Here is a 13196-nt window from a genome sequence, read left to right as displayed (position 1 = left end):
TATAAGCTTCACTTTTGGGAGTATCTTGGGTACCATGGAAAAGAAAGAACACTGCAAAGGACCAAAAAACAACTTTTTGTTGCTCTTTGGGGCCATGTTTAACTTTGTCTTGAGGTGAAAAATGAGACTACATCATACAAAAATACAATCCCTTTGCAGAATGTACAGCAATATAGAGATATGACCGTATACAGTAACGAAGATTTCCATCCATGAGAAGTGGAAGCATACAAGCACAAACAAATTATTTTCGTATTTATTTGTATGTGAGTTTTTGTAGTTATATTATTGCAATTTTAATGTGGAAATTGTTATATGAACCTATGAAATAACCCTCAAGTTACTATTAACCTTGATTTATTTGTTCGTATATACTCTAGAGATAACATATATAATATTATATCTTGTTAATATAAAAGTAATTGACTTTTTTGATTTATTAGTACTTACTAAAGAAAACAAATACGTATGATATATTAAAATAAAATAACTTTTCCGTGCATAGTACGGGTTAGCGACTAATATCTAAATAAAAGCTGAAGCATATAATTTATTATTGTTACACTCTTGTTAAGTTATATTAGCTTAGCATTTTAGTCTACTTCAGTCCATTTAGTATATTTTAGTTCGTTTGGCTTATTACAGTCCAATGTGGTCCATGTTGGTCTATTTTGGTCTATGTTGGTCCACTTTAGTCTATTTCCCGTCCACTTTGGTCCATTAGGTCCTGCTTGGGTCATTTTGGACTCCAAAAACAATAAATTTCTTACTTTTCAAACCCAATATTAAGATTAAAAAAATGAGTTTTTGATCTTAATATTTTGGGCTAAAAAATACAAACAAAGTAAGCATTGGAAATTAGAGATGTAGGCCCTAAAAAAGCAATAAAAATGATAAATATTCACAAAATTACCTTAAAATTAAAGTTGCAATAATATAGGTGTTATCTTCTCAAAATAATAATAATAATAATATAGGCATTATACTTTATTTTGGAAAGAAAAAAAATGATACAATTCTAAAATTTATAATAATTTAAACTTAATATAAATATAACATGTTACGTGTGTTTCATAGAATAAGAGTGTACATTTTTTTAAATATTTTTCGATATATTTAAATTAGTCAACCGATTATAGAATGGGGGTGTACATCATATGTTCGATTACATAAAGTTAATATAAAAATATAAAAATTTTAAATAACACATGCACTATTTAACTTATAAATTTTACATTATATTCTCATAAAATAGTTATATTACATTTTGTAACACATTGCGTGAGTTTGCAACTAGTAAAATAATACCCCAAAAAAATTGTTTAGAGCCACATTAACATACTAAGATAACGTAACAAACTATGGCATCAAAATGAATTAGACATGCAATTTAAAAAAGTTGCGGCTACAAACAAGATTGGTTTTAAAAATCAACAGAATTCAGGAAACTTTTCCCTAAACACTGAGTATCCTCAAGAACAGAATATGCCTTACCTGACTCATAATTTAGCTTGAAATGGAACCCATACTAAACCGTGGCTTGATCTTAATCCATTGAAATGGATAGTTGTTCAGAGTAACTAACAGTGTTTAAGACAGAAATAAATTGGTTAAAAATGGCAGATCTACCAAATTTTCTTTGTGGTAAGGTGAATTTATTATGCTAATTTATTGAATACTTATACAAGCCATATGGCTAAGTCAATCAACCAACACAGGAAATAATAACAGTTCCAAACTAGGGAAAAATAAAAAAGAAAAGGAAAGCTAACCAAAACAATCAATATTGTAGAGTCTGCATCAGAACATTGTGAAAGGCAAGGAAAGCTAACCAAACAATCAATATTGTAGAGTCTGCATCAGAACATTGTGAAAGACAAGGAAAGCTAACTAAAACTGTACGTTTTTAAACTCCTTAAAACAACCAGATTAACCTAGTTATTTAGCCAAGTTATTAACTTAGGTAAATTATGCAGATCTAGGTTAACACAAAACAATCATATCATGCAAAGCAGTGGATAAAATAAATAAAACAATGATATGATGATCCAGGAAAACCAAACCAGTAAAAAACCTGGGGAGGATTTAACCTAGCTATCCTCAAGGTAAAATTAAATCCACTATAAAAAAAAAATTAAAGTTTACACAATAGCGACTTAGACATCACATCCTATTGCTACCTCGAGTAGAAAACTTACTACCATGACCACGTGACAGCTCCGAGTCCACGGATTACTTCTTTCTTGGAGTCCCAGCATCTTTCTTGGATTCCCAGCAAGCACAAGCACTCCTATTTGTATATCTTTAAGCTCTTAATGTAGCAACTGAATGATCATCAAGTTCTTGACATAATCTTGATCTTTGATAACCCTAAGTATGTGTGAAGGCAAACACCTCTAAATCTCACAGAAAATTCACACACATAGCATCATCAACCTTTAAAAAACGTGGCTAGGGTTTTCTCTTTTATACCTAGGACAAAACATAAAACCCTACATGTAAAACAGGCTTGGGCTAAGTTGGAAAATTCTGTAGAATTGCACAGTAAATTGCATAGTAAACAAGCCAGGCAGAATTGCACAGTAAATTCTGTAGCAACTCAATTCCAACTTTACATAAAAGACACATACTTTGAGCAAGACTAAAATGTTTTGATCATGGTTTACCAACATTACAAATTAGTGTTCTAATACATTTAATCCTAAAGGTTTTAGAACCTAACAAAAATAGTCAATATTGTGGAGACTGCATCAGAGCATTGTGGGACAATGTTGCAGCCTCTTGAGAATGTCATAGATTCATAGAAAACCAGGGGGCATGACACTCCCTATTCCCTAAGAACGCATTTCCAACGTGGTATTGAGCAAGAAAATAATTGTAACTCAGAAAAACAGGATCACGACGACACCACCCCTAGCTCCACCTCCACCACCACCACCACCTTTGCCTTCACCACCACTACCTGTTGGTGCGACAATCGGTGGCATTAAAGATAGGATAGTAATTAATGTGGATGTGTGTCTAGCAGCCTAGCAGGACGGAAATTAACAAATAGAATATGGCTATGCATGCTAGGCTAAACGCATTTAACAATATGGTCAGTGCACAAAAAAGGTTACAATTAAAGTAGCCCTGCCAATTTCAAGCTTATTTTACGTATTGAGTCCATGATTAACTAAGGCTTGAACTTCATCCTTCTACAAAATAGAAAAGTTCTGACTTTAGAGTAACAAAGATGGCAATATTGTTATACTTCTTGATGGTGGTGTACTGCAAGTGGATAAAAATATTCTCTCCCATTCTGATCTGAGTGTTATACCTTTTGCTCTACCAACAACAACTTTCCATACATTTCTTTATATATAAACAATTATTTTTTAAAAATAATATTAACATATGCAGCTTGTGAAACATAACTGAAACCTTAAAGAGAGAGAGGAGTTTTATTTCCATCATCCATGACCTTGTGCTGGTATGCATAATATATCACTAATTACACTTACTAAAGCAATAAATCTCCATCCTTAAGAGCACTCACAGCAGTGGTGGTATATTGGTATATTGGTATTTTTTAGCTCTTCAAACACCAAAAAGCATACTCTAGCAGTGGAGCTAAATCTATTATTTTATTGTAGTTGGTGTTGTGAATGTTTTTTGAGTTGTGGGATATATTATTTTATTGTAGAAGATATATTATTTTATTGTGATGTTTATATTATTTTATTGTGTTGAAAGCTAAAATAGATCCACTGCTGCAGCATGTGTGTAAATATGTATAGGTAAAATAGATAAAGTAACTTTTGATGGAGCTAAAAAACTAATTTTTTAGCTCCACTGCTATGGATGCTCTTAGGCCTTAGCATACCTTGGCCAGGCCTATTATAGGATGTGTAGGCCATGTGTGTTGTGATTGCACCGCGCATGGGCCTCTAAGTTTTAACTCAATCATATAATGTAATAAGTTTGGACTTTTGGGAGCACTTACGCTCATAATAGCAAACATAGAATTATTCCTGGCCCATGAAGAAATGCCCACATGTATTGCCAAAAATGTTTAGAGGTATAACAATGTTTAGAAATTTTCTAATTGAAATGTTTGTGTACGTTGTGCAATAAATGTATACCTACTATGAAAAAAAGAAAAGGAAAATGCAATAAGATAGGATAGTCTTGAAATTAGGGTGAAAATACTTATGGGGCCAATCAATGAGCAAGTCACCCAGAAATTGAACTTATAGAATATTGGTTTTGATGAATACTTTCTACAAAGTTGAGCAGATCCATTTAAGAACGATATTAGAGAAGGACTATTAAAAGAAGAAAGTCAAGAAACTCTCCCATGCACCCAACTCACTATACTTCCCTCTCACAAGGGAATTCATGTCATTACTCATGCACAACTTGCAATAAAGATAAGGACTAGACTAGTAAACCTACTGGGTACTAGACTAGTAGCTGTGAATTAAATCGTTAAAAGGACAAAGTGATGGCGAACTACAGAAGATAATGAACCATGTTTGAGTGATTTTTCTCATTCCAATTCATAGTAGTATGCAAGATGATGCTCTGTGAATGTGACAACTCACATCAGGATCTATGTGTCCCTTCAGAATCTGCTTAGGCTCATAAATGTTCCTTTTCACCCTATTGGATAATTTGTGGAGCTAAAGGCCCATATTTCCACAAATTTGTCTTATTATTTTAATGCCCTGTTTTCAAGCCGATGTGGAAGATTCCAATATGTTATTCGTTCTTTGATCCTTTAAAACCAAACCAATTTCAAGCTTTTGTCTCTTGAATCCAAAGATAGTAGTAGCTTGTGTTACTTTAGAGCATTCCCATCCCCTTATGTTTAAAAAAATGTATTTTCTTACCAAAAAAATTTTTATTTTTTTATCTTATATAACCACTTTACATTATTTTTTACATTTCATTCTTTATTTTACAATATATCACATTAAAATAATAATATTATATTAAAGCTAATATGTTATAATGGGAGAGAGAAGAGCCACGCATTAGAGTCAAGATAGAATGAAAAATGAATAAAAAACTTTTTCACTATGCTAGTGGTTATGCATATCTATGTGGAAAAAGTTAATTGATGCCCTAACGACAATGATTCAGAAAATATTTTTAAAAATTTTTTATGGAAAAAGAAAAAAAAAAGACATTTTTTATAGCTTTTTATATTTTCCATGAAAGTGATAAAAAATTTCTTAAAATGGTTTATTAACAAATATTGTAAAGGTATTTGTTAACCAAATCATGTTTACATAACCATTGTAGCAAGTTGTAAAGATTTATGCAAAATGCGAAGTTGGTGTTTTTATGCATTTTTTGTTAACAATATCATCTATTTTGTATTTTGATGGGTTTTGCATTACCCAATGAGAATGCTCTTCTTATTAATATGTTTATTTAAAGAAAAGTATTGCATCTATAACATTTTCACAACAAATCATAGGTGGTAAGCTATTGTTGATTATTGTTAGGTTCTAAGAATTTAGGATCTAAATGTATTAGAACTTCAATGTGTAATGTCGGCAAACCATGATCAAAACTTAGAGTCTAGAATTAGGCTGCTCATAGTGTATTTATTTGTATAGTTGGAATCGAGTATATTGCAGGATTTATTATGTAAATCTGCAAGGTTCGATCGATTGAAAATTAGACTCGATCGATCAAAGATCGTGCTGATTGTTTTTTTGCAGAATTTTCCAACTCAGCTTAAGCCCATTTAACGTATAGGGTTTTATGTTTTCTGTTTCATATAAATAGAAAAACCCTAGCCACGTTTTTATGTTGTTGTTTATGCTGTATGTGTAAATCTCTTGTGAGATTTAGAGGTATTTGCCTTCATACACACTTAGGGTTATCAAGATCGAGATTGATGTCGAGAGCTTGGTGATCATTTCAGTTGTTGCATAAAAGAGCTTAAAGATATACAAGTGGTATACTTGTGGATGCTGTGGATCTAAGAAAGAAGTAGTCCATGGATTCGGAGCTACTACATGGTCGTGGTAGTAAGTTTTCTACTTGAGGTAGCAATAGGATGTTAGTGGTCTAAGTCGTTATTGTAAAACTTCAATTCTTTCATAGTGGATCTGTTTTACCTTGAGGATAGTTAGGTTAAATCCTCCCCAGATTTTTTACCGGTTTGGTTTTCTTGGGTTATCATATCGTGTGGTCTCTATATTTCCGCATTGTTTTACATAATATGATTGTTATTGTTTTAACCTAAATTTGAATAATTTACCTAAGTTAATCACTTGACTAAATAACTAGGTTAATCTGTTGGTGTTTAAAAGGTCTAAAAACTGTACAGTTATAATTTTTTCTTAACATTGAAATTACTTTTTTGTCCACCAATAACTACTAGAAACAACTTACAACTTATGATTTGTTGTGAAAATATTGTGGATATATCATTTCTCTTATTTAAAAGTGGGAAAATACTTGCCATTAAATGCTTTATTAATAGAAGCTCCTGTTAATAGGACTCTTAAAACTATATGTAATGTTTAGGCATAATTATATTTTTGAAAAAGAAAAAATGTATTTGTTAATAATTTACGAGTCTAATTAATGAGCAAAAGCCATAATTTATTGGTTGTCCCCATTTATTGGTCTCCTTTTACCCTTCGAGTTTGGATTGCTCATCAATCCCCTTTTAACTTTTGGGTTTGGATTACCCTTCAGTCTCCTTTTACCCTTTGAGTTTGGATTGCTCATCAATCCCCTTTTAACTTTTGGGTTTGGATTACCCTTCAGTCTCCTTTTACCCTTTGAGTTTGGATTGCTCATCGGTCCCCTTTTACCATTCAAGTTTGGATTGCCCTTGGGTCTCCTTTTACCCTTCAGGTTTGGATTGCTCATCAATCCCCTTTTACCCTTTGGGTTTGGATTGCCCTTCAATCCCTTTTTACCCTTCGGTTTGATTACGACACAACGTTAGCCATGCTCTCTACTCACATTCACCTTCAGGTAGGAAAGTACCCATCGGGTTACCGAATATCGACGATGGATTACACTTAGTCCTACACCATTTGCGTGTTCTCCACTCATGCATCACTATATGGAAAGAACTTGCATACCACATCCAAAAATCCTTCTACATATTCGTATCCTCCTAGTATGGGAAGTAAAGCCCTAAGATCTTGGAACATTAACTCCATATCTTCCCTACAAGGAAAGATTCTATGTTCATGGGATCTTAGGTCAATCCTGTACCACTATGTATCCATTTGGGAATAACTTATTTAGTTGAAATTAAAAAGTTTTTGTAGAAAGTATCGTAGATAAAGGTAAAAGTTAACTGAATAGTATAATGAGATCCATAAATAGTACCAAAAAGTAAGATGTGACCCATAAATAGTACAAAAAATAAACTAAAATTGCAAATAAGTTGAAATTTTCAGCTTGTCCCAAATGCACACTATATAAGCACCAAGTCTCCTCTTCTCCAAGGTATGTGAAATTTCCTAACTCTTACACTTTCGTGTTATTGGGCATTCTTCTATCATTGACTTAACCTTCGGAGGGTTTTTGGCCGGCACTTTACTGGTGCTCTCTATAGGTTCTTCATTCTTTTTGTTCTTCAAGTACTTCAATCGCCACGCGTGGACAACCAACTCACTAATGATATTATGCATCATCAAAAAAACATATTAGAACTTGTGGTGAAAAGGATTCTAGATTTCTTGAGGAGGATTCCTTTTCCGTGTGGTTGAATGCAAAATTGTTAAAAATTTATTTTTATTTACAAATATGATCAAATAAGATTTGGCTTTTCTAGGTTCAGGGCGATTTATTAGTCAGATCCTATGAATCATAGATTTATTAGTAAGAATTTATTTTGGCTTTAAATGTTGATGTCTTATTCAATTAGAAATGGGAATATAGTTTTGGCATCATGCCAACCACTGGATATTCCAAGAATCATTTATCATTATTCCTTTAGGCTATATTTAATTAGGTGTGAGGGAAAATTTTTAGGTACTCTCGGAGAACAAAAAAATTGTTCTCTCTTCTCTTACGTTCATGATGAACTCCATCATAAATTTAATGGGTGAACTTTACTATGAATGTGAGAAGAAGGGGCACCATTTTTTGTACTCCGAGAGTACTTAAAAATTACTTAAGTGTGCGTATGGATGATCGACCTTATATGGTAAGAATTAAGTAACATAAATGAGTGATTAAAATTAGTATAAATCAGTCCAAACATATAAAAAACTTAAGCCTTTTAAGTTAAGGTAACGTGTCAACATGCATGTAGTTTCACGGCCCTTAATTTGTTGTTAGTCTTAATAGGTGGTATACTGGTATCAGATTTGATGGTGGTGTACTACAAGTGGATGAAAATCTTACTAACAAGTGGTATCAAAATTGATGTGGTGTGTGGAAAGCTTATGATCTTCGTCTGATTGCAATTGAAGTGGGGACAAGGTTTCATAATAGATAGTCATGCACTCTTTATTATGCACTTACTATATACACAGTGACACATTGCTATATAGGCTGAAATCGTGTTTTCAAAACATAATTTCTGTTAAAATTATGAAATCGTGTTTCAAAAGGGAGTTTGTATGGACAGTACAATAATAAGTTTGTTATAAGAATTTCCGTTCATAGTATGAAGTCCTTTTAAAGGGGAGAGAACAATTTGATTGGAAGTGTTAAATGTGCAATAGATTAGTACACTCTCGTGGCTGCTAGGTGTTCTAGCTCATGGTAGAGACTAGAGACTATGAAGCATGAAAATGTTTGAAAGAGAATGAAAATGAAAGCAAGAGAGAATGACAGTGAAAGCAATAAATACAAATTATAACGTACACGTATCACAGGAATAAGCCCTACGTGAATTAATGTTACCACCAGCTCATATATTTATAATATATAGCTTCATCTTATTCATTTATTTTTTTATAGAAGTGTAGGTAGTGAAGCATGGAGAAATCAGATACTAATGTGCTTCCTTCATCTTTTCAACGCAACAATCTTGATCCAGCTGCCCATACTTATTCTGAAAGCTCTGGTATAAATTTTCCTTCTGAGTTTCTTTTTGTCAGAAAAAAGTAACATCATCATATCCCTGGAGAAAATAAAACAAGATAGTATCTGTTATAGCTCAAAATTATCACATCTTTATGCATGTCTCTTATTTTTAATCAATATGGTCTGATATACAATGGTGTGAATTTGAACAGACAAGATAATTAAAGTGTTCATTAAAATTTATTAAGTACTCCTAGAGCTGACATACTACTCTAGACCAATTACTTCTAGAGTAATTAAATTTTCCATATGAATCTTTTAAGGTTATGTTGTGTTTTTGTATTAGCTGGCTTATTTTTATTAGAGTGGAATACCATTGTAGTCAAGGAGGACCAAATTATTACACAAAGTTTAGAATATGTTCTTCTATAGTGAGCTTTCTCAAGCTTGAAAATATCTATTATCTTACTAATGATCCATGTTCCAGAAGTGGAGCATATATTTTAGAAATGCTTGCCTGCAAGTTCTATTGACTGAACAATAGAAAGAACATACTTCGACAACTGATGTTGAACAAGCTCATATATGGGCAAAAAGCAAGTATGATTAGTTTAGATTTGAATGCATAGTAGATATATTTCAAATATGTTTAGACTAAAAGAAGTTTGGGATATGTACATAATTCACTAACTCTGTCCTATAATCTTTCCAAAGATTTTGTCTATCTGTCTAGTAATTGTTATACTTTGAAACTGATTGCAAAGTTTACCTTTCCATATGAATTTGCTATCCTTTTGTTTTGGTGGCTTTGCAGAGGAAGTAAATGATTCTCCAATTGAACAAGTTCGACTCACAGTCCCAATCACAGATGATCCAACATTACCATGCTTGACATTTCGAACATGGTTTTTGGGGATCACATCTTGTGCTGTTCTGGCATTCTTGAATCAATTCTTTGGTTACCGCCAAAATGCATTATATATATCATCAGTTTCAGCCCAAATTGTAGTACTTCCAATAGGAAGGTTTATGGCAGCATATCTACCAAACAAAGTTATTCACATTCCAGGAACAAAATGGTTCTTTTCGTTGAATCCAGGTCCCTTCAACTTGAAGGAGCATGTCCTGATAACAATATTTGCGAATTCAGGTTCAAACTCAGTTTATGCAGTTGGTATTATTACCATTGTCAAGGCGTTCTATCATCGAGGGATTCATCCTCTGGCAGCTATTTTGTTAAGTCATACCACCCAGGTGATTTCTGCGTTTGTATTTTACTGAGTGAAATTATATGATTAGAATCATTAGTATTACTTAATTTTCTATCTTAAGTTATTAATATTATGGATTATTCAGTTGCTAGGGTATGGATGGGCAGGACTATTTCGAAAGTTTCTTGTTGATTCACCATACATGTGGTGGCCTTCCAACTTGGTTCAAGTCTCTCTATTTAGGTGCCCCTAGTCCCTCACTTTGCTTCTTCTTCTATCTCTCTCTCTATAATATATATGCATAATGGAAATATAGTTCATTATCTCTCTCAACTCATATTTTTAAATTTGTAGGGCATTGCATGATGTTGAGACTAGGCCTAAGGGAGGATTAACAAGGCTGCAGTTCTTCATTGTCGTCCTTGTAACAAGCTTCTCATACTATATTGTTCCCAACTATCTGTTTCCATCCATAACTGCTCTGTCTTTTGTTTGTTGGATATGGAAGGACTCAGTCACAGCCCAACAAATTGGTTCTGGTCTTCATGGGCTTGGTATTGGCTCCTTTGCCCTTGATTGGTCCACTGTAGCTGGTTTCCTAGGATCTCCTTTAGCCACCCCTGGATTTGCTATCATTAACATAATGGCTGGGTTTTTCATAGTTCTCTACATAGTAATTCCTATTGCTTACTGGACTAACTCATATGAAGCAAAGCGATTTCCTATTTACTCATCACACGTGTTCAACTCTGATGGTGGTAAATACAATGTTTCAGTAGTTTTGAATGATACAACCTTCCAATTCAATCAAGATGGATATGATGGGTATAGCAAAATTAATCTCAGCATCCTCTTTGTATATGCTTATGGTATTGGCTTTGCAGTATTGGCTGCAACAATCTCTCATGTAGCACTCTTCCATGGAAGGTATTTTGAAATTATCCATAAAAAGAACATTTGTGCATAATTATTTGCCAATTTAACTTACATTTTTCCAAGCAACTAACTATTATATGTTACTTTGTGCTCTCAGAGATTTGATTTCCTTGTATCTTTTCTTTTCTTTGTTCAGACAAATCTGGCAACAAACAAAGGCAACATACAACAATAAGTTTGGGGATGTGCACACTAGACTTATGAAGAAAAACTATGACCCTGTCCCTCAATGGTGGTTTTACATACTATTGATCGTTGTTGTTGGACTTGCCATTCTTACTTGTGAAGGTTTTGGAGGACAATTGCAACTCCCTTACTGGGGAGTCCTGCTAGCAATTGTCATGGCTCTATTCTTCACTCTCCCAATTGGTGTAATTACTGCTACCACAAACCAGGTATGGAATTTAGAATATAATTTTCTGTCCTCTCGTTCTTTGTGTTTGATCATTATTGTAAAATCTGCGTGCAGGAACCAGGACTTAATATCATCACTGAGATGATTATTGGTTACATGTATCCTGGGAGACCTCTTGCAAATGTGGCTTTCAAGACCTATGGCTACATTAGCATGACACAAGCAATAATGTTTCTATCAGACTTCAAGCTAGGCCATTACATGAAAATTCCTCCAAAATCCATGTTTATTGTTCAGGTGATTTCTTTCATTTACAAAATCTTGTACCCAATTTACCATCCACTACTAACATTTTGCTAGAACCACTGGATATTAAATTAAAAAGTAAAAATACTAATATTTATCAATGTTTCCTGCTGAAGTTGGCGGGAACTTTAGTTGCATCCTCAGTCTACTTCGGCACAGCTTGGTGGCTTTTGACCTCAGTAGAACATATATGTGAACCATCTAAACTTCCAGAAGGAAGCCCGTGGACATGCCCTGGAGATGATGTTTTCTACAATGCTTCCATCATATGGGGTGTAGTCAGCCCACTTCGCATGTTTGGCCGTCTAGGCCTGTACTCTAAGATGAACTATTTCTTTCTCATTGGTTTCCTAGCACCACTGCCTGTGTGGGTACTCTCACGCCTGTTTCCTGAAAAAAAGTGGATAAGGCTCATTAACATGCCAATCATCATAGGTGGAATAGGAGGAATGCCACCAGCCAGGGCTGTGAACTACCTATGTTGGGGTGCTGTGGGCATTTTCTTCAACCTTTTTGTGTATAGGAGATATAAAGGCTGGTGGGCAAGGCACAATTACATTCTATCAGCTGGGCTAGATGCTGGAGTTGCTTTCATGGCCATCCTTTGCTATTTCACATTACAAATTAGAGACATCAATGGAATAAGGTGGTGGGGATTGGATTTAGATGATCACTGCCCACTAGCAAGTTGCCCCACTGCCCCTGGCATAGAGGTTGAAGGGTGTCCTGTATTCCATTGACAGTATTATAATATGTAGATTTGTGTAGCTATATGCGCTTGGCTAGAAAGTTCTTGTATAGAAGCTTAGCTATCTAATAAAATAGATTATAGAACCATAAATGGAGCTAAAGGTTAATTTTTTACTGTCATGTGATCATCTTTACATTTCAGACCATAAATCTTCATATAGGCTTGACAATGTTAAAGACTGTCAGCTTCAGGGTCAACCATTAAAATTCAAATAATACCAACAAAAAAAAAAGTGTTTAGAGACACATTAGCATACTAAGAGAATATAACAAACTATAGCATCAGAATGAATTAAACATGCAATTAAAAAAAGGTAGGGCTACAAACAAGAATGGTTTTTAAATTCAACAACATTCAGGAAACTTAGTAATCTAAATTTCTTTAAGAACAGAATATGCCTTACCTGACTCATAACCTTGGCTTGATCTTAATCCTTTGAAATAGATATTTATTCGAGTAAATAACAGTGAATAAGATAGAAAATATTGATTGAAAATGGCAGATCTACCAAATATTTTTTGTGGTAAGGTGAATTAATTATGAAAATATATTGAACACTAACACAAGCCATATGGCTAAGTCAATCAACCGACGCATGAAACAATAACACTTCAAAACAAGGGACGATTAAAAAGAC

The 13196-nt window shown here is 33.7% G+C and overlaps 1 protein-coding gene across 1 annotated transcript; it reads left to right on the top strand.

Annotated features, from left to right (window-relative positions):
* Positions 1 to 8936: 8936 nt before the first annotated feature.
* Positions 8937 to 12659, top strand: LOC142634247 (oligopeptide transporter 1-like). The gene is made up of 7 exons (XM_075808545.1): positions 8937 to 9040; positions 9815 to 10254; positions 10357 to 10454; positions 10566 to 11138; positions 11284 to 11542; positions 11617 to 11799; positions 11925 to 12659. Exons 1-7 carry the CDS (start codon positions 8953 to 8955, stop codon positions 12546 to 12548), a joined length of 2265 nt encoding a protein of 754 aa, XP_075664660.1. The 5' UTR covers positions 8937 to 8952; the 3' UTR covers positions 12549 to 12659.
* Positions 12660 to 13196: the final 537 nt, after the last annotated feature.

This window comes from Castanea sativa, chromosome 5 (genome assembly GCF_040712315.1).
Source record: "Castanea sativa cultivar Marrone di Chiusa Pesio chromosome 5, ASM4071231v1".
NCBI lineage: Eukaryota > Viridiplantae > Streptophyta > Magnoliopsida > Fagales > Fagaceae > Castanea > Castanea sativa.
Note: the sequence above shows the minus strand (reverse complement) of the source record. Positions and strands in the feature narration are given on the sequence as shown.